Here is a 24,004-nt window from a genome sequence, read left to right as displayed (position 1 = left end):
TGATCTCATGGCCCTGGGATCTGTCTGTCTGTCTGTCTGTCTCTCTCGCTCTCTCCCTCCCAGTCTCTCTTTCTCTCTCTCTCTCTCTCTCTCTCTCTCTCTCAATAAATAACTTTTTAAAAAAGCACATTATGATAACCTACAAGACGATAATGCTGTAAATAGTTCACTGACTTGGGAGTTAGCCCTGGCTTGTGGTTTGGCCCGTCCACTTGGCTGAGTGTGTTTGAACACGTTAATACCACCTTGAGGGCTCTCGGGAGCAGCCAGCCCTGTGGCCTGCTCCCCAGTGGGAGCTCCGCTGGCATCCGTTCTCCCTGATCCTGTCGCACCAGCCTTGGCTAGTGGAGGAAGGTGCCAGGACACCCATTTTAAAATCAGAAAACCGAGTCAGGTTAACGGTTTGCCCAACGTCCCCAGGCCAATAGTAATGAGTGGCCACATTCTGGCCTTCTCAGCTCCTGCTGAGAACTCTTTCCAGTGTATCTTAACACCCTGGAAACTGCCTGACCACAACCGGGCACCGCCATGGAGGTGCATAAGTACGCCATGAAGGAGTTAACACACTAAACTGAATATCTAATTTATTCCAGGGAATCGAAGACTTAACTGCTGGGAGCTGGCTCATTATTTTAATTGGATTTTCCAATGTGTTGAGCAAATCAGCAGATTTGCATTAGCCTTACTTTCTGTCTGTAGAGGGGAAGGAGAGAGAACAGGTGGGCCGTAAGGTAGGAACGTCAGGATTAACGCAGGATGACAAAGCAAGCAAATTATGTCCCCGTTCATTGATACGGTGCCGTGTGCATGTGGGGGCCGTGGGGGCAGGGCACCACGTGTAGAGCCGTGCTGCGCTCCCACTGCGTCGCTGCTGAGTCACTGTCCCCCACACCTGTGCTCCAGCAGGGTGGCACAGCCCCCCGGGTCGCAGGCCCCCAGGCGAGCCAGAAACCACAGTGCAGCGTGGCCACCGCCGCTGCCTGCTGGCTCCAGCTTTGGGACCTGGTCGGTTAGTGGACAAAACAGATGAGATGCTTCCCCCTTAATTAAGAGGCATACCTTCTAGAGAAGAAAGACAGGTGATGAATCATAAAGAATGAGATCATGTCGTTCTGTGGTAAAACTCTAAAGGGGGTTAGAGAAAAATCAGAGCGGATACAAAGAGGAAAGCCGTCCCAAAGTCCTCTCTAACGGGAGCTGTTTGTCTCATGTCTGGTAGCGTCTGAGCTAGTTGTAAGGAATAGGTGGTTATTGTGATCAAAACCAATATTAATTACAGTCTGTTTGCTTAAACAAATCACTTTTGCATAATGAAAGGATAGACGTCAGCCTCCTCCTGTCTTTATTCCAGGTTTCTCGTTGGGCTTGATATACGTATATACTCGCAGAGGAAATTTCCACTTTGTGAGGAAGCAGTTTGTTTGGAAAGCAGACACATTTACCGCACCCAAACACCACTCCTGAAATGCTTTCTAATGTGTTTGCTTAATAAAATGGAAAAAGAGGTGCTCTTAAAAACATATCCTTCATCGTCCTGTTATCTTGGCTTGTGTAAAGAACTTACGTTAATTCAACTTTATCCTTAAAGGAAAGGAAATAGGTTGGAAGTTGAGTAAATGGAAATGGAATCAATAGAATTTTAGTAAAATTAATGGGAAATAATAGATTTGAAAGGCTTTCAAAAAATCCACTGAGGATAATGAAGGTGATACAGGAAGTCTTTCTACTCGTTTTTTTTACGTTGGCCTCCTCGTGGTTGCCCTGGAGGTGCTTTTGTATTCGTTTGCAAGCTTTGCTTAGGCTGTGAGAAGGATTCCTGAAAGAACTGGAAAGTAAAAAAGCAGGAAAGTCACAGAACCCTACAACTGTGAGGTCATGTAATCCATCGCTGTCACAGTACCTTCCAGTGTCGGAGAAAATAGGCCTTCTCTTCATTGAGATCTGCAGCAAAGGAAATTTTGGCCTCTTGATAAATATTTCTCAAAAGTTTCCTTTTCTCGAGAGTAGTCTGTTTTCTCTTTGACATCTCTCTGCATCTTCATAATGACAGAGTTGCTATTCGCTCTTTCCTTAAAACCATTGCCTTTGCCAGTTCTTGCAAATTAACCGACTTTTTCCTGGGAAGTAAGGTGGGGAAAGATTTTTTTCCTGGGGCCTTTTGCTAGGCTCATCCTGGGAAGATTCTGAATTCACAAATACACAATGTTTGGCCTTCTCGGTTTCTTATCAGCCCCCAAGAGTATGTGTGTGGATAACCACAAAGAAATTCTTAATTCTTGGGGTTTTCCATCAGTGCCACTGCAGCCCCACCCCCACCCCCCCCAACCCCAACGACGGCACTGAAAGGTTACAGTGTGTGTCTATTGTGTGGTCAGTACATGGCTTTTGAGGGACTTTTCCTTCCGCGCAACCCCCACATTCAGTACTAACCACAGTTTCATAATTTTTTCATTCTTATTTTGTAATGTAGCCCTCAGACCAAAATGGCATAACAATTTTTTTTTCCTGCTTCATTTCACAAAGGATTTGAGGCATTGGTGAAAAGCCTGATTCTAGGACGAAGTTAAAAATGGTTTATAATCACTGTCATTTCATTGTTTGTTTAGAATATTTTAAAGTTTTATGTATTTAAGCAATCTCTACATCCCATCTGGGGCTAGAAGTTACAACCCCAGGTCCAGAGTTGTGTGCTCCCCAACCGAGCCAGCCAGGCGCCCCTGTTCTTTTTATACAGAACTTTGTATGCTGTGAATGCTGTTTTATACTTTGCTTTTGTCATGTAACAATTTATCTTGGAGCCGTTTCCAGAGTTACACATAAAGAACTTTCTCAGTTTTATGGCTACGGTTTAGAACTTCCGTAGTTTATTTATCTCATCCCTAATTGACAAGTCCTAAGCTTCCCGTCAGAATAAATCCTGTAGAGAGGAACCTTGTGCTCACATGATTCTCTATTTCCTGTATTCTACAAATATTTATTGAGCACCTACTCTGTGCCAGGCGGTGTTCTAAATTGTGGAAATAGGGCCGTGAACATGCAGACCCTACCCTTAGAGAGTTTGCATTCAAACTGAGGGTACAGCAAACAAATGAGGAAACAGATACGTGCATGGTGAGGGATGGTGAATGTTTTGAAGAAGATTAAGGATTTCTACGAATCGAGGAGAGGTAGGCACTGGCCTGGCGAGTGGAGGGCTGGTTGGCCCCTGCCTCACTTACCACCATCCACACAAACCTCCGAGGCCCGCAGGAGAGCAGGATGCAGGAGGCTTATGTTTCAGGAAGGAGCTTCATCTGTGGCTGAGAGTGAGTCCTGTTCATCTTTATTTTCCCCATCTCATACCCACAGCCGGTGTTTTTCAACGTTATTATTACCTGAAAACTGCACCACCCCATCCCAAGGAGTCTTTTTAAAGATATTTGGCCGGGGGGGGGGGGGCACCTGGGTGGCTCACAATTTTGGCTCAGGTCATGATCTCACAGTTTGTGGGTTCGAGCCCTGCATTGGGCTCCGCATTGACAGTGCAGAGCCTACTAGGGATTCTCTCTCCCTCTCTGTCTGTCCCTCCCCTACAAGTAGCTAAATAAACACTTAGAAAGAAAGAGAGAAAGAGAAAGCAAGGAAGGGAGGGAAGGAGGGAGGAAGTTAGAAAGTTTAAACTAAACTTCGAAGTGTTAATGCCACAGATATACTCTATATCAAGTTTATAAACTCTGGCCCTTTGGAAAGCCACAGCCATTGTAATAGCTAAGATGTTTTTCACCCCACTCCCCAGGAACCAATGCCCTTGACCTTACAGAACACAGACTCCGAATCCGTGGCTCTCTCACTGTTGGCATCTGCCAGCCAGGCTATCTCTCTGTGGGTGGGGGAGCAGGGGGTAGGGAGATTGCACAGATAGAATTGTCTCGGTATTCGGAATCTCTTTGTCTTTGAAAGAAGAGAGAGTTGGTTGTTTTTGATCCAAGCCCTCTGGTGATGTGCCCTGGACAACTTCTCTTGCATGGAAACTGGAAGCCGGGAGGCAGAGGTGGAATGGTGAGCCACAGGGAGCCCAGGATGAGAGCAGTAGGCAGGAGTTGGCAGAAGGTGTCCGTCTGTTCCGTGTGGCCTTATTCTTCAAAAAAAAATTTTTTTTAATGTTTATTCATTTTTGAGAGAGAGAGAGACAGAGCGTGAGTGTCAGAGGGGCAGAAAGAGAGGGAGACACAGAATGTGAAGCAGGCTCCAGGCTCTGAGCTGTCAGCACAGAGCCCGACGCAGGGGCTGGAACTCACAAGCTGTGAGATCATGACCAGAGCTGAAGTCGGATGCTCAACCGACTGAGCCACCCAGGCGCCCCACATTGCCTTACTCTTATTTCTTCTCTAACGTCCCTTTGGATTTTGAAAACAGATATGTATTCAGCACTTGCTGAGTGTGTGGGAGCAAGCTAGCACTGTGAGGTGTATTAACCCCTTCACTGCAGCTGTCTGCGGCAGGTTGTAGCGTCCCCCAGTTATCTAGGGGGCGCCCAGGGTCCCGCACCAAGCCCGCAGGTGTCCATGTGGGTCCTTCTAGCTCCGCTCTCTCCCTCCGCCTCTGTACGGCACTTGTAATACCGCGATGTGCCAGAGTGGGTTTGCATACGGCGACCACCTCTGTCCCTGGGGTGTGAGCTCGCTCGAGGCAGGAACAGTGTTTTATTCACCTTCACCTGGCCAGCCGCTAGCGTGGTGGGTGTCACAGAACAAGGACATGGTAAGTGATTGATGGAAGGGTGACTGGCTGGCTGCAGTGACAAATGAGAACACTGTTGCACGGGAGTAAAATTATTTCCTGAGTGAGGGAGCCCACCGACCTCGCCGGCTATGACCTGGTTCGGCAGGTCCCTGTAGTGTTGGTTCCACACGACTAGACCTGGTTTCCCCCCAGTGCTACGGGTCCGTGTCATTCACTGTTCCCGGTCCTTGTTCGGCACACTCTTTCCCTGCTTGCCTGTCCCTCCCTTGGTTTCCCTGCCCCGCTGTCTCCAGCTGGGTGCCAGCTCCGTCTCCCTCTCCTCTGTAGACCCCTTTTTGTTCCAACTTAAAATCAAGGAGACTCAGGCCACTGCCTCAGAACAGTGAGAAACCCGCACTTGTATCTTGTGTTTCTAATGGATTTGGGCACAGAGAGGACACAGTGAGTGGGACAGTCGTGGTCCCTGCCCTCACTGAGCTTACATTCTGGTGGGGGACAGAGTGCACGTATAAACACACCGGGTCATTTCAGATAGTGACAAATGCCGAAGAAGCGTACGAAAAGGAGTAATAGAAGCCAGTTGTGTGGCTCCCACCTGCTGTGGGGGGTGGGGGGGCTGGTCTTGCCGCCTAACCTTGGGGCGGTGCACAGGGTCAGCAAGATGGTGCGTGAAAGCCCTTACGCAGAGTCTGGTGTGTGCAAAGTGTCCAGTCCACAGTAGCTGATTTTGTTATTCTGCACGCACTCCCTTTTTTAACCATCTTCCGTGTTTGCTTTACTTTCCAGCTCCAGGGTCTGAGCCACAATGTGATCTTCACCTTGGACTCCTTGTTGAAAGGAGACCTGAAGGGAGTCAAAGGAGTAAGTGTTCAGAAATTTGATTTTCACTTTAACTGGAAAGGATTGATTTTTCCCCCCCTCTTTAAAGATCATAGCGTTACTTGCATTTGAAGGGCACTCTGAACATTTCTAGCATAAAAACTACTTGGAAAATGATCATTGGAAAAGATGTGCCGCTTCACACAGTGTTATTGACTGAGGAATAAGATGAGGCCCTTTCCGGATTATCGGTGAGAGCCCACGGGGCTGCGGGGAGTCTGTGCTGAGCCTTGGCCGCGCCACCAGCCACACCGCGGGCATCGCAGCGAAGGCCGCCCTTCCCGCTCGCTCAGGCTCCTCGTCTACGACACACGCTGTGACGTGCGCGAGAGCGTGTCCGGTTTCACGCGTCCTTTAAAGGAAAGCATTTTCGCTACCATGCTATTTCCGCACTGTTTACTTGCCTTTGAGCAAAAGTGAATCCAGTCTCAAGTTCGTTTTCTCTTTCCTAAGGATCTCAAGAAGCCGTTTGACAAAGCTTGGAAAGACTATGAGACAAAGTTGTAAGTCATTTTTTTTTGTTTGTTTTTTATAGTTGTTCATTTCTTAAGAAAAAGTTAACTAGAAGAAGGACAGAGCTCTTACCTGATCTCTTTTGGACAAGAACTCGTTGAGTACCTCCTTGTAGAGGCTAAGAGCCCGGGTGTGCTGACCTGACCGGAGGTGTTTATGACTCCTCCTCCTCCTCGTCATAGGAGGAGGGAGGTGCGCTGTTAACTCCCAAAAATTTGTGAGCCCGTGGCTGCTGACGCTGACTATCAAGTTGTCCATCTGACCGTTGCAACTTTTCTTTAATTACAGCTAGCATATAACTGTAGGCTGTTTACATTCCTGCGTAGCAATTAGGAAACGATAAAAATTCATAGCTAGCGTTTGTGACCTCCTTCTGCCCGCCGGGGCCTGTGTGCCGTGTTCTACCTGCGTGACCCCCACACCGTGACCTCACCGTCTGGTTGTGGATTGGGGAACTGAAGCCTGGAGAGACTGAAGGGATTACAGGAGGTCATGGAGCTGGGCGGTGCCACGCTGCCTTCCCCAGGGTCTGTGTGGCCCCTGAGCCGGAGCAACACGTCACGGGCACGGCAGGCCCGCCTGGCAGGTTGTTGCAGGGACTGTGGAAATACCGCACACGAAATGCATGGTGTGGGCCTGGCTCACCTTCCTGCCGTACGAGTCAGACCACCTTCCCTCGTTATTGCTACTCGAAGACATTTGTATTACCGGGAGGTGTGGTGGGAGGAGAAGTATATTTAAAAGCACTTAATAAAAAAGGTTGGCTGTAAACTTGGATAGCTGTCACCATGAGAGAATAAAAGCATTTCTGGAGACAGCAGTAACAGCAGAATGAAAACACCAACAAAAGAAAAACAAATTCGGGGTTAAATTTGTTTTTTGCCAGAGTACTTCTACAAATGCTTATGTAATAAACGCACTGTTGGAGACTTGCTGCCTTAGGAATACTTCTACGCGTTGATGGTTATAAATGCAGCTGAGAACAGAAGGGCTCTTAAAATGGTCAGTGATGGAGTGAACAGTATAGGCCGTCCTGTCTTTCTGTATGAAAAAAGATCATCAGTGCTCACTCTTGTGAGCTAAGTGCTGCCCTGCCCAGAGGCAGCTTCACGCCCCGGGCTTGGAATAGAACTAAGTACATACAAAAGGGGCCGGAGTCCACAGAAGGGAGAAAAAACAAAACAAAACACCTTTGCTCTACACTTGTGGAATAGATCTCTTTTGTAGGACATGGAAATAAAACAAGGTACAGTATGTGCTTTGTCAGCTGAAATCCTACCAGTGTTGGGTAGTGGAACTGTATTTTTGGTATTTTATAAAAATACAGTTGGCACAAGACCTGGTGGTCAGTATTATGAATGTCCTGGAGCAGAAGCCATTCTAGGACGATCTAGGTGCCCTTCCTGGCGCTTTGCTCAACTGTATTCGGACTTGTCTGGTTGCTCACTAGTCTGTATTGTCCTCTGGCATCTGACCCCGGTGAGTGCAGTGACGATATCGTCCTCGAGTTTGGTGTTAATCTCCCACTGCCTACCCCTAGCAGAACCTTGGGCACATAGCTCGTGCACAGGGAATAGTTGCTGCAGGAATGAAAGAATTATCCAGATCTGGAAATGTGTGTCAGGATTCATCATTTAAGTGGGTCCTGATTTTAGGATTTCACCAAAAGATTGTTGTTTTATTTTTCTTTTTTAATAAACCTCTGTCGAGGCACCTGGGTGGCTCAGTCGGTTGAGCGTCCGACTTCAGCTCAGGTCGTGATCTCGCAGTTTGCGAGTTCGAGCCCCGCGTCGGGCTCTGGGCTGACAGCTCGGAGCCTGGAGCCTGCTTCGGATTCTGTGTCTCCTTCTCTCGCTGCCCCTCCCCTGACTCACACTCTGTCTCTCTCTCCCTCTCAAAAATAAATAAACATTAAGAAATAAATTAATAAAAATTAAAAAATAAATAAACCTCTATCAACAAATGATTTTCCTAAGATATGCTTCTTCCTCACCATGTATAGTGGTATAAGAAGAAAAAAAAAACCCAAATGTTTCATTATTTGATGTGATAGGGCTCATTTGATTATGAATTACAGAAAACAAAACAACATACACAAAAAAAAAAGAAGTTAATTTATTAGCTTTGATAACCAGGAGGCTGGGCTGTGGTCTTCCATTTAGAACCCCGGAGGCAGTGAGGCATAATAGTTTAGACCACACACTGGGGAGTCAGAGACCATGGGAGAATCTCAGTGGTGCCACTTACCGGCTTTGTGACTTTGAGCCAAGATACTCAACTTTGATGATCCTCACCTGTAAAACCATAGAAGCGTTAACCACTTCTCAAGGCTTCTGTGAAGACAAGATAACATAATATGTTGAAGTAATTGCCTGTTGACAGACATACAGTTAGCCAGTCAGTTGTTTCTAGCAAGTTTTTTAAACCATCAAATAATACTTGGTCAAAATAACACCCATACATAAAAGAAAGCATTAAATAGTGCTTGCAACGGTTAAGACGGACTCTGCATAGAATAGAAACTCCAATAATAATGGCTTCGACAAGAGTCTATCCAAGTAGAGCGTCTAGGGCAGACCAGGCACCGTTCACAGCATTTCTGTGTCACAGCACTGTAAGAATGTCCGTGCTGTCTTCCCAAGTCTGTGCTGCACCTGATAATGAGGATTCTTTTCCTAACGAGGAATGGGAGGAGGGGATCTTATGTAGGCAACGGACGTGCTTTCGTGGAAAGACACAGCGATCCTCAGCCCCACCCCTCCTGTCCTCTGAGTCCCTCTCCTGTTCCCTGGCTCGTTTGTCTCTGTTCCTCTGTGTTCTCTTGCTGTTTCCTCCTGGTGCACCTGCTGTGCAGCCACAGCAGATGAGGGCTCAGCTCCCTCGCACAACCACCCCCCGTGGCTTTCCCACCCCCATCCCTGTTCATCCAGTGTGGTTAATACAACAGTTTATGGATAAACCAGTTGTCAGTGTGAACAACTTCTGTGACTGTAAATATTCAGTGCCCATCAAATGGTGTTATAATGGACTTTCCATTCTCATCGTTCCATTTTCTGCTTTCCCTTAGTGAAATAATTGCCTCATTTCATTTGCCTCCTACTGCTGGAAACGTTTGTGATCTTTTGTTATCTGTTAGAACTGATGTCCAACACCTTCGAATGTTTCTGTTTAAAACAAAGTAATAGTGTTTCTGTTTAGAACATACACTATGTATGTTGTAACAACGTTTATTGATCTGTTAGCGTTAGGTTCTCTGGCAGTCCCGTCTGTTCTGTCCTGGAGATTCCCTCCAGAGCCCTTTCGCTCAGCAGCACAGCTGTCGTCCTGGGCTGCCCCTTCATGGTAGCTCTCCTCCTTCCTCCTTCCTCCTTCCTGGCATGGGCCCATATTTGGCTGGCACACCACTTCCACTCGTTTCCAGGGAACGGCTCTCAAGGAGGGAAAATTTTCAGATTTTTCCATGTCCAGAAATATCTTCATTCTGCATCACACAGAATGAGAGTTGGGCTGAATATAAATCCTCTCATTTTATAATCATATTTGCTCCCATTTCTTTGTGTGGGGTTTGGGGAAGGGGTTCATTTATTTCCAGTTAGAAGATGTGAAAGTCTTTTTTTTTTTTTTTTAATGTTCTACGAAGTTTCTTCATTGACCTTCTCTTTGCAGTTTTTAGCTCTGTAGTTCCTAAAATGTTCCTTATCATTCCTCCCATCTGGTTTCTTTTCTGTTTATTCTCCTAAAAGGCTTCGCCATATAATGTTGGATTCTCTAGGTTGTTCTTATAATTTTTCTCTCTTTTCTGTTCTATTTGTCTATGTTCTGTTTTAGATTATTTTCAACCTTTTATTCTCACTGTTTCAGTCGACTTTTTTAAACCTTTTTTTTCAAGTTTTTAAAGAGCATGAGTGGGGGAGGGGCAGAGAGAGGGGGAGACACAGAATCCGAGGCAGGCTCCAGGCTCTGAGCTGTCAGCACGGAGCCCGACGTGGGGCTTGAACTCATGGACCGTGAGATCATGACCTGAGCTGAAGTCGGATGCCACCCAGGCATCCCACAGTCATCTTTTTTTTTTTAATGTTTTATTTATTTTCGAGAGAGAGAGAGAGAGAGAGAGAGCAGGTGATGGGGCAGAAAGAGAGAGAGACAGAGGATCCAAAGCAGGCTCTGACCCAAAGTGGGCCTTGCACTGACCGCAGATGCGGGGCTCGAACTCACAAACTATGAGATCATGACCTGAGCCCAAGTCCGACACTTAGCCAACTGAGCCATCCAGGCACCCCTCAGTTGACTTTTTTAATTTGGCTATCATATTTTAAATTTCCAAAGCCCTTTTTCTCAGTTCATTGGGAGTTTTTGGTGGCCTTTGTATAGTTTCTTCTTCTTGTTTCATAGATACACTATTTTACCTTTCTGAGGATTTGATTATATTTTATAAAGTAGTTTCTCTCTTACTGCCCCTGGTTCTCTCACCACCGCCTACCCACTCCCTGACTTGTTATTTTGAACCCCTGCTTTCATTTTGGAGCCTTTCCTCAGTTACCTTATCATCTTTCACCACCCATTCATATTTCAGAGTAAAGCACCCAAAAGTTGATAGAAGGCTCCTGTACATCAACAGGGCTTGTCAAGAATGCAGTGAGCTGCCTCCTTGGGTTTTAGGTGTTAGGATGTCAAGACAGCTTTTTTTTTCAGGAGCCTTCTAAATGTCAGTATCCAGAACTGTGTCTTCTGGTACCATTCAGCTCCCTGAGCCCCGTGTCTAGTGATGTATATGATGGCAATCTGGAAGCAACAAAGGCCAGAGAGGGATTCCAAATTGTAGATTAGGATCTCTCCCATCCTTATTTTGTACAGGCCACTGCCAGATGATGGAATGATTAAAGTGTGTTATGGGGATATGGAAATGGCCCAGGTTTAGAAGAATATTGGAAATTACCTTTGACTACTTTTTGTGCATGCCCACTATGCGCTTTGATTGTCCTGAAACAATTCTCAGACTCTTAATCTGTTGGCAATCAGGATACACCTGAGGTCTCCAACTTTCTGATACTTTTTCATCGATGAGTAAAGTACTTTACCCAAGAAAAAAATCAACTGTCAGAATTTTTTCATGCAGACCAAAATGTGAGAGAATGTATAAGAATTCATCCATGTGTAAGATCAGACTTAAAAGGCAAGGTTTCCTAGGTGAAAATTTATACGATGTGTGTTCTCTTTGAATGTTACTTTCCATCAACGTTACCGACTTAAGAGTTCCTGCTGCTTAACCTTTAGTAAGAAACAATCAGTGACTCTTGTTAAAGGGAAGACAAAAAGGAAAGACAGGAATGTTTGTTTTTGTTTTTAACTGATGGCATCTTTAATTACAGTACAAAAATTGAGAAGGAGAAGAGAGAGCACGCAAAGCAGCATGGAATGATCCGCACGGAGATCACGGGAGCCGAGATCGCAGAAGAAATGGAGAAGGAGAGACGCCTCTTCCAGCTCCAAATGTGCGAAGTAAGAACAGCTTTTGCAAGCATTTGCCTGGCGTTTGGTTAACTGTGATCTTTCCTGCTACTCAGCAGTTTTTCTGCTTAAATGCAGGCTGTTTGGTTATTAGAGGAGGGGACTGTCTCTTAAGGGTTCTCATCTCCGTTTTTCTCCAAGCCTTTTGGGATCCGCCATTTCACTGTTGTCTCATATTTTGAGCCTTGGTCCTGTGGGGCTGTTTATGCCAAAACAGGATTCTTTGGTGAGAACTTTAATGTTGCTTGTGAGTGAGTGTGGAAAAGAACATCTGGTGAGGAGTAACACTGGTGAACATGAAGTCTTACTGATCCAGGTTAAGAGCATGCGTCTTTTTTAACCATGTGTCCAGTTGGAATGAAAGCTGAAATAAAGTAGTCATGAAGAAAGTCTGAGTTCATGAAAGAAATGTAATGAAAGCATGTTCCCTTAAGCTTTGAGCAGTGGTTCTCAAACTGGGTTCCCAGCGAGCGCTGGTCCAACTTGACCTGGCGTCCTGCCATTCTGACGCTAACGTGTAACAGTTCCTTTATTAGTTTTCCAAAAATACTAAAACGGATAGAATTTTCTCAATTTTAAGTGTTTCTTTTTTTAAAAAAATACTTTTCTTCCTCCTCTTCAACCTTTTAGCTTCTTCTTGAACCTGTCTGCTCGTAAGCACTTCTTTATAATAAAACAAGTAAAAAAAAGCAAACAATATCAACAGAAAGTCTTGGATACTGGTAAAAATCAGAGCTAGTAGTGTTCATTAACTGCTTGATTAATAACAGGTTATTGTAACGTTAATTTTTCTTATTCTTTCATTCTTGAGTACCAGAAACTCTTCCTAAAAGTTTCAGTACCTCACCGCATATTCCATAAAGAGAGTGCAATTTTACTGATTTTCTGCCAAGAACGACCTGTCTTTCAGGTTTCGATCATGTGAACTCTAAGTTTGAGATCCACTGCACCAGGGGGATATAATCAAACATTCTAGAATGTTTTGCTGTGTTTGATTTCTGCTTGTATAGTAAACTAATCTGGAGTGTTTGTAAACCATTAACACTCTAATCAGGTCGTTTGTACACTTGTGACTGTGCCTGATCGTCATTCCCCAAATGAAACTCCCCCTGTCTGAAGGCAGCCAAGGTTCAGTAGCTTGTGCAGATTCACGATCGGTATTCTGCTCCCCAGACCCAGGACTGGGAAACCCTGTCTGTAACAGTCAACATACAATTCTGTTTTATTTCCACAGTACCTCATTAAAGTTAATGAAATCAAGACCAAAAAGGGTGTGGACCTGCTGCAGAATCTCATAAAGTATTACCACGCTCAGTGCAAGTAAGTGGAACACGGCAGTCGTGATTGTTAGCCCCAGGAAGGACCCCCTATACTTCTTTGCCTTTCTTATGTTCCTCTCTTTCTGCTTTTCATTTGGTCGCTGTATGTACCCATATAACCTTCCACAGCCACATAGTAGGAACTCGTATGATCTTTCCATCTTCGTTGTTTTCTGTAAATCAGTAACTCCTATCAGTGCAACTGTTTGGTTACTCAAAAATGCTGTCTTACTTAACAAATCCTAACATTGGCCCTGCTCTGGCCACAGATCCATACATCCCTGTCATTGCAGAGGCTTTCTTGGTGACCCTCTCCCACTCCTCCCGTACTTGGCATCTTACCTATTACTGGCTCATTTGTACCACATACACCTACTTGGATTTTTTTTTCATCATCTGAATTAGACGAGATTAAATACCTTGGACATTAAGAATACTTTGCCTCTATGGGGCACCCGGGTGGCTCGGTCAGTTAAGCATCCAACTTCGGCCCAGGTCATGATCTCACAGTCCATGAGTTCGAGCCCCGCATCAGGCTCTGTGCTGACAGCTCAGAGCCTGGAGGCTGCTTCAGATTCTGTGTCTCCCTCTCTCTCTGCCCCTCCCCCACTGATGCGTGCATGCGCGCGCGCTCTCTCTCTCTCTCTCGCTCTCGCTCTCGCTCTCTCTCAAATATAAATAAACATTTTTTTAAAAAAGCTTTTTTAAAAAAGAATACTTAGCCTCCTTGAATTCCTGTGTAATTAGAGGTATGCTTTGAGAACGATCCATTGTTCTACACCAGCACCATTTTTGTTTATGAACATTGCATTTTTATTCTCTTTGAGATTCTCTGGCATTTCATTTGCTTATTTACTTCTTGTTGACTTCCTGGATTAGCTTTCATGGTTTTCTCATAGAGTTTTATGTGAAAACATGCCCATTTTTTAATTTTTTTTTTAATATTTATTTATTCTTGCGAGAGAGGGAGACAGAGCATGAGCAGGGGAGGGGCAGAGAGAAAGGGAGACACAGAATCGGAAGCAGGCTCCAGGCTCCGAGATGTCAACACAGAGCCTGATGCGGGGCTCGAACTCACAAACTGTGTGATTATGATTGGCACCAAAGTCAGACACTTAACCTACTGAGCCACCCAGGTGCCCCCCACTTTTTAATGTTCTAAGAACATCTTTGCATTCAACTGAGACATGTGGGGAAGTCAGCGTTAATACTGTGGGACACACACAAGGCGTGAGTCAGACAGGAAGATGAGTTCAGACCCACCTCAGTATCCTCATCTGTCAGGTGGGACTGAGGTTCGTAGATGTGAGAATTAAATGAGAATAGTGCATGTGGGGCGCCTAGCCTGGTGCCGGCCACAGTGTAAGTGCTGGCTGCTCTCAGGAGCCCAAGGGCTCCTGAAACCATGTCTGTGTGCACATGTTGTACAGAATTGTTTCTCTTCAGGAAAAATTTTAATGATCAAATCGTTATTTATATAAATTTCCCTTGCTAACTTTTTCCTGCCCTTCAAAGCAAACTCTACCTTGTATAATGGATGGGTTTCACATATGAAAATAATCCGTCGACGTGGAAACAATTTCATGTTTATAAGATAAAGTTTGCTTGTGGAAGCCTCACACAAAAGAACTGATCTAACCTTTGGCTTTGTAGCTTAGTGGGGCACATAGGAAACTTTGAAATGCGTTGTGGTGGCCCCTTATTTGAGTCTAGGGTTGAATTTTCACCTTTCAACAACTTGTTTTCCTAGAAACATACCATTGCTTTGCAACCTTAAGAAATAAGTGAGCTTCTCAGTTACAGTACTTGGGCAGCAAATCTGGGCATCTGATTTTAGAAATCTCTCTCTCTTTCCCTTTTTTTTTTTTTTTAGTAAGCTCTACACCCAGCGTGGGGTTCGAACTCATGACCCTGAGATCCAGAGTCACATGCTCTACCAACTGAGCCAGCCAGGCGCCCCAGAAGTCTCATTTGATCTCACATTCTCTTAGTCTGTGCAGAAGGGTTTAACCTCCACTAACATGAGTTTTCCAAACTGTAAGATGTTTTGCAAACTACTTTTACAAGTAGTCGGTAAAGGTAGAAAGAGGAGCACTTCTGACCTATAGAGCTAACACATCCTCCCTTTCTTCGGCCATTCCCGGCTTTTTCCCTTTCCAGAGCTATTTATCAATCTCCTGACAAAGGCCAGGAGCTTTGTAGGTTCTGGGGTACAAAGACGAAACAAGACTGTACCCTTAGGAGTTAATTGTCTGATACAGGAAGTAAGTTGGGACATCGTCATCACAGTGGGCCCAGGAAGGAACAGATGACATGGGCATTAGGAAAAGGGGAGACTTTCATCCAGGGGCACTGAGGAGAGCTCCTTGAAGGGGTGGTCATGGTCGGGATTAGACTTGGGGGATGGCTAGCATCCGGCCATTGAAATCTGGGAGAAGAGTCCCCCCCCTCCCCCCACCGGGGGCAGAGAGAGATCAGCAGGAGGAAACCCTACACAGTAAAACCTTTGTGGGGAGAGGTATCCAAAAACATCAAGGAGTAAAGTGAGTTAGAATGGGATTCAGCCCTAGCTGCCTCATGGTTGAACCTCAAGAATTCCCACACAGCGAAAAGCCAGGGTAGTATTCTTTATTTAAAAAAAAAAAAAAAAAATTTTTTTTTAATGTTTATTTATTTTAAATTTTTTTTTTTCAACGTTTATTTATTTTTGGGACAGAGAGAGGCAGAGCATGAATGGGGGAGGGGCAGAGAGAGAGGGAGACACAGAATCGGAAACAGGCTCCAGGCTCCGAGCCATCAGCCCAGAGCCTGACGCGGGGCTCGAACTCACGGACCGCGAGATCGTGACCTGGCTGAAGTCGGACGCTTAACCGACTGCGCCACCCAGGCGCCCCTAATGTTTATTTATTTTAAAGACAGAGCGCAAGTGGGGGAGGGACAGAGAGAAAGACACAGAATCCGAAGCAGGCTCCAGGCTCTGAGCGGTCTTCACAGAGCCCGGTGCGGGGCTTGAACCCACGGACCGGAGATCATGACCTGAGCCGAAGTCGGAATCAGTCGGAATCAACCGGCTGAGCCACCGAGGTGCCCCAAGGGTAGTGTTCTTAGAGGAGACTCTTACTCTTTCCTCCTTCAGGCAATCCCTCAAAAACCCTTAATAGACATATAATAGACTTGTAAAGCATCTCTACTTAACTCAGAGACCACGATTTCATATTCAAAGTACCTATTCCAGTTCCCCAAATGATGTTCAGTGCAAAGTCAGGTGGTGCCCCAAAGCGAATTTGCTTTTGCAGCACCTTGGATAGTCCAGCACCCCAGTGGGAATATGCAGCTGCTGTAATGGAAAAACAAAGGGAGCAGAAAAGAAGAGCTTGTGACTCTTTGCTAGCCATTTCAGCTCACCTGCACCATTCGCTCCTCACTTTCAGACACGAACATTGTGGGGAACATCCTAGTTTCGGGACAAATGCATTATCCTGCTGCTCACTCCTTTTCCCTAGCAAGGATACCTAGCAAGTATCGTTATGATCTGTCTGTAGGATCACAAGCACTTACAAACATTCTTCTATTACCCTTAATTTAAAAATCATAACAGCTAACCTTCGTCGAAAGCAGTAGGGAAAGTGTCGCTCAGGAAGGATGAGTAACTTGCACAGAGGCACGTTCACTCATTCAGTAGATGCTCAGTAAACGTGTGTCAAAATGCGCAATAGAAAAGAAACCAAAGCAAAAACATAAGTAAATTGGACTTCAAAAGTGAAAGGTTTAGTGAGGGAACGGACACTATTAAGAAAACAAAAAGACAACCCACGGAATGGGAAGAAAATAGTTGCAAGTCACTTCTCCGATAAGGGTTGAGTATCCATAATATATAAAGAACTCTTACAGCTCAACAACAAAAATATAACCCAGTTTAAAAATGGGCACAGAATTTGAATAGCCATTTCTCCAGAAAAGAGACACAGTGGCCAAAAGCACAAGAAAAAAGTCTCAACATCATCAGTCACTGGGGAAAATGCACATTAAAACCACAATGAGATACCACTTTGTATGCACTAGGGTGGCAGTATTTAAAAAACAATAGCAACAACAAAGTGGAAAATAGGTCTTGGAGAGGCTGTGGAGAAGTTGGAGCCTTCAGGACACCGCGGAGAGATTTCCATCTCTCCAAACTGGTACAGCTGCTTCAGAAGACAGCTCAACAGCGCCTGAGAACGGAAAGCTGAGGATAGTATGGTGTCGCCATCCCACTCCTAGGCATGTACCCAGGAGAATTAAAAACAGATATTTAAGCAAAAATGGGTTCATACATGTTTATGGCATCATTATTCACAATAGCCAAAACGTGGAAACACCCAAATATCCATCAACTGATGAACCGACAAACAAAATACTGTGTAGCAGTGCAATGGAGTATTATTCGGCCATAAAAGAGAATGAAGTATTCAGACCACGTAGGGGGAGACGTCACCAAAGAAACACGACTGCTGACTGACCAGCAAGATGGACCTGGGCACTCAGAGGCTCCTCACCCTCCCCAGTCCGTGGACTGTGGCCTCCCCACATGCCTTTACCACTCCCAAAGGCTGCCCGAAGGACATAGCCTTGAGATGGTGATGTGCTGTTGCAAATACCTGCATGGTGTATACATGACTGAGCACAGGTAGGGCCTCTTTGTAAACTTCCGAGATTTGGAGGCAGGTACAGGGATCCAGGCACCTTGCTGCCTCCCAAGACAATACGCGAAGATAAGCTCCCTTCACTGTCACTAAAACTGCCACCTACCAACCTGGAGTGGCCTGATGCTTTCTCGGGTCTCTCCCTGCCCTCTGATGACAGGGGCCACTTTCAGACCATACCCAGGAAGCTCCCAGGAGGGTTACAAATCCACATACATGGTACAACATGGATGAACCTCTCCAGCATTATTCTAAGGGAAAGAAGCCAGGCATGGAAGGCCACACATCATATGATTCCATTTAAATGAAATGTCCAAAAAGACAAGTCCACTGAGACAGAAAGCAGGTTATTGTTTGCTGGGGAAGGGAAGAATTGAGAATCACTGCTAACAGGAGCAGGTTTCCTTTTTGGGGTGATAGACATGTTCTGGACTTGGGTAGGGTGACAGTTGCACCACATTGTGAATATACTCAAAACTACTGAATTGTACACTTTGAAATGGCAAATTTCATGTTGCATGAATTTAACTCATTTTTTTTAACACAGAAAACAGCAAAAAAGCAAAAACAAAGATCCATGACCTCATGGAACTTATAATCAGGTGACAGAACCAAGTCTTGAACCCAGGTCTCTGTAACTCCAGAGTGCATGCTCTCAGTTGTCAGAAATCCGAATCTGGTAAGCCTGGACTCGGGCCTAGACATCTCTATTCCAAAGAATCTTTTTATGAAATACCAACATATCACTCTTGGCTCACTCTTTGAACTGTCAAGATGTATTTGTAGTTAATTAGTACTTACACTAATTAAGTTTCTTCAGTACCACAGGACACACAAGGAATGTATCTAGGAGAAAATGTCACCCTGGGTAGCTGGAAATCTTTACCTAAAGCTTGGAAATAAGCTTTCAGGAGGGATTGATGGTTGATGTGTTTAAGAAGTGGCTTATTTTTGTTTTGTTTGTTTTATAATTTGATTTGTTTTAAAGAACCATACGCTCTATGATACTACAGGACATCCTGACTTCTTTTGAAAATAATATTACGATCTCTGAGCATTTCAGCCTTTGGCCAAATGCTTTCTAAGCCGAGCAGAATGTGTGATGGGGGTAGCAGACACTCCTATCTCTATTTCTTTTAAATTAAGTTAGGGGCGCCTGGGTGGCTCAGTCAGTTAAACGTCCTGCTTCAGCTCAGGTCATGATCTTGCGGTCCGTGGGTTCGAGCCCCGCGTCGGGCTCTGTGCTGACAGCTCAGAGCCTGGAGTCTGTTTCAGATTCTGTGTCTCCCTCTTTCTCTGACCCTCCCCTGTTCATGCTCTCTTTCTGTCTCAAAAATAAATAAATGTTAAAAAAAATTTTTTTTTAATTATGTTAAAAGCAGAGAGAACATAGTGTCTCCCTTTCCCATCATTGTTTGGACAAAATAAGCAGAGAAAGAAGTGAAGTTGGTAGCAACTTTCTCAGGTTAGAGAAGTCTCTGCCTCACTCAGAGGAGGGTGTGTTCTGCCCGGTGGATGGGGGACTGTGTTCAGTGTTCATGAGCTTGCACTCTGCAGCGATGGGTGTGTGACAGCCTGTCAGGATAAACGGGGGGGTCCTTCTGACTGTCCGTTGGCATCTTATATTTTTCTAGCACTCTGTCATTAAACTATGGTCCTGTTTCTTTCAAGCTGCTTATTTAAAAAGTGAAGCCAATGCAGCTGTGTCCCTAAGGTCAGAGAAGTGATGACGCTCATTTTGCTGGCCTGTGGCCATCATGTATTGAACTGTTTCTCTGTGCCTGGCGTTTTAAGAACATTATTGCGGTGCTCACAAGAACTCTCCCAAGGTACATATGATTATCTCCATTTCCTGTATGAGGACACAGAGATGCAGGGATTCAGAGATTATGCTGTTACTCAGTGGATTTAGACCCAGGATTTAGACCCGGATCAGCCTGATTTGTTTAACTACCTGTGCTCCAAAGATAGGAAAATTTACACTCAAATCCCAACTCTGCACTTAATGACTAGATGACCCTTGTTAAGCAGCTTGACCTCTCTTGGCCTCAGTTATTTTGTCTGTTACAGGTTAATAATAATAATTATCTACTTTGTTGGCCTCTAATGAGACTTGAAAGGGGATACTTAATTGTCCTAATAGTGAGTGACTGACACAGAGTAAATACTCAATTATGTGCCAACTGCCATTATTATTATTACTGTTAATCATCGTCCGTTTTCCAGAGATCTCATTATATTTCAGTAATTTACAGAGAAAGTGGCCAAGGGACTAGTGGGATGTCAGAGAGGTAATTTCGCCTTCTACCGGGAAGGCTCACATGTTTAAGTTGAGTGACAGGTAATCAGAACTGACACTTGTGCTTCATTTTCCAATTAACAAAACACTTTTATGTGTAGTAGTTCATCCGGTACTCCTGGAAGCCAGAAAACGTCCCGCCTTTGGAGACGATCAGACTCATTTTCAGACAGGGTCAGTAACCTGCCCAGGGTTCCACATACCGCGAGACTTAGAGCCAGAATATGATCTGCTTTTGACTCTGAAGTTCACGCATTTCCAGTGAACCAGAGCCAGCTGAAGTGGAGGAAGGAAATGGGACACAGAAGCCAGCTGCCCCCAGTGAGATGTTATGGCAGGTGACGTGGGACTGTGACATGGAGCCCACCCAGCTCACAGCTGAGACACAGAGGGGAGGGATCACCAGAGAGGGGACAGTTGACAGCACGTTGGCCATTGCTTACTCATGACTGTGTTACTAACATCAGGACCGTTTTGTCCTCCCTGCCACCTGTCCCCTGCATCCTGCTCCGGTTTCTCACCAAAAACCAGAAGTCGGCACTAAAATAACTTTCTGCAAGGGGCTCAGCTCAACCTTCCAGACTAAATGTCAGGGGTTTTTTCTATAATTTTTTTTTTTTTTTTTTTTTTTTTGCCTAAGATCTCATCTTTTTTTTTTTTTTAATTTTTTTTTTTTAATTTTTTTTTTCAACGTTTATTTATTTTTGGGACAGAGAGAGACAGAGCATGAGCGGGGGAGGGGCAGAGAGAGAGGGAGACACAGAATCAGAAACAGGCTCCAGGCTCCGAGCCATCAGCCCAGAGCCTGACGCGGGGCTCGAACTCACGGACCGCAAGATCGTGACCTGGCTGAAGTCGGACGCTTAACCGACTGCGCCACCCAGGCGCCCCTGATCTCATCTTTTTTTTTTTTTTTTTTTATAAAGGAGACTCAGAATTTTAATTATTTTTTTTTCAACGTTTATTTATTTTTGGGACAGAGAGAGACAGAGCATGAACGGGGGAGGGGCAGAGAGAGAGGGAGACACAGAATCGGAAATAGGCTCCAGGCTCTGAGCCATCAGCCCAGAGCCCGACGCGGGGCTCGAACTCACGGACCGCAAGATCGTGACCTGGCTGAAGTCGGACGCTTAACCGACTGCGCCACCCAGGCGCCCCTGATCTCATCTTTTTTAGAAAATAATTAGCAGATGAAGTTAACAAAAAAGAAAACCTAAAATCTCAGATTACTGGGTTTATGTATATGACTTACTTACAAAAATTGGATCCTATTATAGATTAAAATGATTTCTCATTATATTGACTTTTCTGAGTCTTTGTTCATAATGTTCTGAAGAATCCAAGTGCAAAAAGCAGACTTTTTGGGGTGTTCCTTCAGCCTTAGAAGTAGTAGGGATTTGTCCCCCTTCCAGCTTGCTTTCATTGCTGATAAATAACTTTATCATTTCATTTTTATCAGTGCCATCTCAAACTAAAACAGTGTCCTCCCTCTTCTTAAAATGTGTGTGTTTTATAATATTCCCATGTGCTGTTCAAATCTGAGTTTGTTTTTTTCAGTTTGTCCAGAAGAACTTTCTGCCATGATGGAAATGGTGATACTCTTTACTGTCTAACATGGTACCCACTGGCCACGTGTGGCTGCTGCACACTTGAAGTGTGGCTACTGAGACTTCAGGAACTGCATTTTAAATTTATTGAACTTTCATTAAATTAGCTGCTAGTGACTATCCCATTGCAAAACTCACTCTACAGCATTGTCATTTAAACTCGCCTTTAAAAAAAGATGGTAATTAAATTCCTTTCACGTTGAGTGAAAATGAGACACTTTTACAAACATATCTGTGACCAGTCTGTATCCTTCTGGGAAGGACATGACTCATGATAAACCCACGCAGCTCCAGGAAAGAAAGCTAACATGTGCTGAGCACGTCCTAACTTTGCAGCGCTTTGTGGAAGGATTTCATATGTGTTATCTACCCACTGAATACAGGTAACACGAGCAGGAGTTAAGTGACTCACCAGGGTCCCACCCCAAGTAAATCCTCGAGCCGATTTTGGGCGCTAATCCTCTGACCCTAAGGCTCTTGCTTTTTCTGTTGTAGGGAGTTCTGACAGCATCCACCTTACACTGATGTGTTCTGCCTTCACACACTTTCTCCAGAAATTATCTAAGTATCAGAGGTCAGAACTGGTTTTGCTGTGATTAACTTTGTAGCCGTACGAAGTTAATGCCTCCTTGACACACACTTTTTCCTGAACGTAGATGATGCTGGTTCAGGTTGATGTTCATGAATGGCCTTCTCTGGACAGAACATGGCCGGCTCCTCTAAAGCTAGCATTCGGCCTGGGCATAGCCAGTGCTGGAAATGCCATCCCCTGGACAGGCAAGACAAGGGAGGCAGCAGCTGAGCTGAGCCACAGTAGAAGTGGAGTGGGGAAGGGCATTTCAGCAGGGAAACAGCATATGCAAAGGCCGGGGGAGTTGCTGGAAAAAAAATGTAACATGGCTAGAGTTCATATTTTTTAAAGGAAAGTGGTAGGAGATAAAACCGACAAGATGTTCAGGGGCCAGTATATAAATGTTATTCAATTCTCTACCAAGAAGTTTAACTTTCATCCCGACAAGCAGTGGTGAACAGTCAAATGGCAGAAGAGGAGAATTTACATGTAGGTCTCCAGTTGCATGGTTAACCAGAACGCTCTCCTTTCTCCCATCCCTGTTGCCAAAGGCTTTCTGAAGATCGTATTTCCCTTCCTTATTTTAGTAAGGGTTCTCAGCTGAATATGTCAACCTTAAAATTTTTTGGAACATGTAGGATTTCGGTAATCGCTGTTGGAGGGCCAGTTCTGGTACCGATATATATACATCCCAAGATGTGCCCTAAAACTTCTTGGTCATGCTTATTCTTAGTCACTCACTGAGCATCTGCTTGGTGTTGGGCCCACTGCTTTCCAGAGATGAGACAGTCCTCATCCTCAAGGACCTCATTCTTTGGTGGGGAGACAGCAACAGATGAAGCGTAGGGAGAAATAACCTGCTGTGGGGCAGGGTTAGAGAAGCCTCCAAGAAGGGAAAGAAAATTCTGAACACTGAAACAAGTGGGGCTCCTCAGTGGAGGCGTCAGACAAGAAATCTCTTCGCTTGGTAGTCATGAGCAAGGGCGTCAGAATCAGAACCTGGCCCCGAATCCCCGTTTGGCCACTTAACTAGTTGTGTGAGCAAGTCAGGGACTCAGCCTGTGCCTCCATTTATCCTCTGAAATGGAGATGAGATTGAAGTGCTTGTGAAGTCCTTGGGGTTGTTGTAGGGAGTTGTCGAAATAACACCCGAAATGCACGGCATGCTGAGCTCGTGAATGCGCGTGACATGGCAATGCTGATTATTATTCAGGGTGTGGTGGTGCCAGTCCGGTTGTGCCCAGGGCAGGATGCCATCAATCCAACTTCCTGGATTTCAAGCATGCACCCAGGGGTCTTTGGGGAACTGAAAGATGTCCAGCTTTCCTGAGACCTTTGTTTCTAGAAAAGTCCCTCTTCTCCTTACAACATCTAATTCATCCTCATGATATTCCACTGGATATAACACTGGTTAATGTGTGTGTCTCTCTCTTTTGAATTCAAATATGGCACAACCAGGAAGAATGGTTCTATGAATAGATGGGAATGCACACGAAATCACTGTGTTGGGACCACAGCTATAATTCACAAGGTCTGTGTGATAGCTGCGAGCTCATGTCAGATGGTGCCCATGACCTGTTTGTTGGTGCATCTTTGTAAAATACTGAAATTCATTTATAAGTGTTTTCTGTAGGGGCGCCTGGACGGCTCATTTGGCTAAGCATCTGACTCTTGATTTTGGCTCAGGTCATGATCTCACGGTTCATGAGATCAAGCCCCACATCAGGCTCTGCACTGACAGTACAAGCCTGCTTGGGAATCTGTCTCTCCCTCTCTCTTTGCCCCTCCCCAGCTTGTGCGCACGTGCTCTCTCTTTCTCCTTCTCTCTCTCAAAGAATAAATAAACTTTAAAAACAGTGTTTTGTGTAACTTATGTGGGCAGAGAGTAAATATATTTAAGTTTT

The 24,004-nt window shown here is 45.0% G+C and overlaps 1 protein-coding gene and 1 non-coding gene across 2 annotated transcripts in view; one reads left to right on the top strand and one right to left on the bottom strand.

Annotated features, from left to right (window-relative positions):
- The window catches only part of ASAP1 (ArfGAP with SH3 domain, ankyrin repeat and PH domain 1), a 313,489-nt gene that overhangs the window by 206,510 nt on the left and 82,975 nt on the right, over positions 1–24,004 (top strand). The window contains exons 5-8 of the mRNA XM_047074194.1: positions 5,509–5,583; positions 6,055–6,104; positions 11,484–11,613; positions 12,857–12,942. Coding sequence (XP_046930150.1) covers positions 5,509–5,583; positions 6,055–6,104; positions 11,484–11,613; positions 12,857–12,942 — 341 coding nt within the window. The remainder of the gene's footprint in view (positions 1–5,508; positions 5,584–6,054; positions 6,105–11,483; positions 11,614–12,856; positions 12,943–24,004) is intronic.
- Positions 14,824–14,896, bottom strand: TRNAQ-CUG (transfer RNA glutamine (anticodon CUG)). Its single transcript has one exon. It is a non-coding gene; the product is annotated as a tRNA-Gln (tRNA).

Source organism: Lynx rufus, unplaced genomic scaffold (assembly GCF_022079265.1).
Source record: "Lynx rufus isolate CCGP_SWC_20201006 ecotype Redwood Valley unplaced genomic scaffold, mLynRuf1.p SCAF_12, whole genome shotgun sequence".
NCBI classification, from domain to species: Eukaryota; Metazoa; Chordata; class Mammalia; order Carnivora; family Felidae; genus Lynx; species Lynx rufus.
The sequence above is the reverse complement of the archived record's forward strand: the minus strand, read 5'-3'. Positions and strand labels throughout refer to the sequence as shown.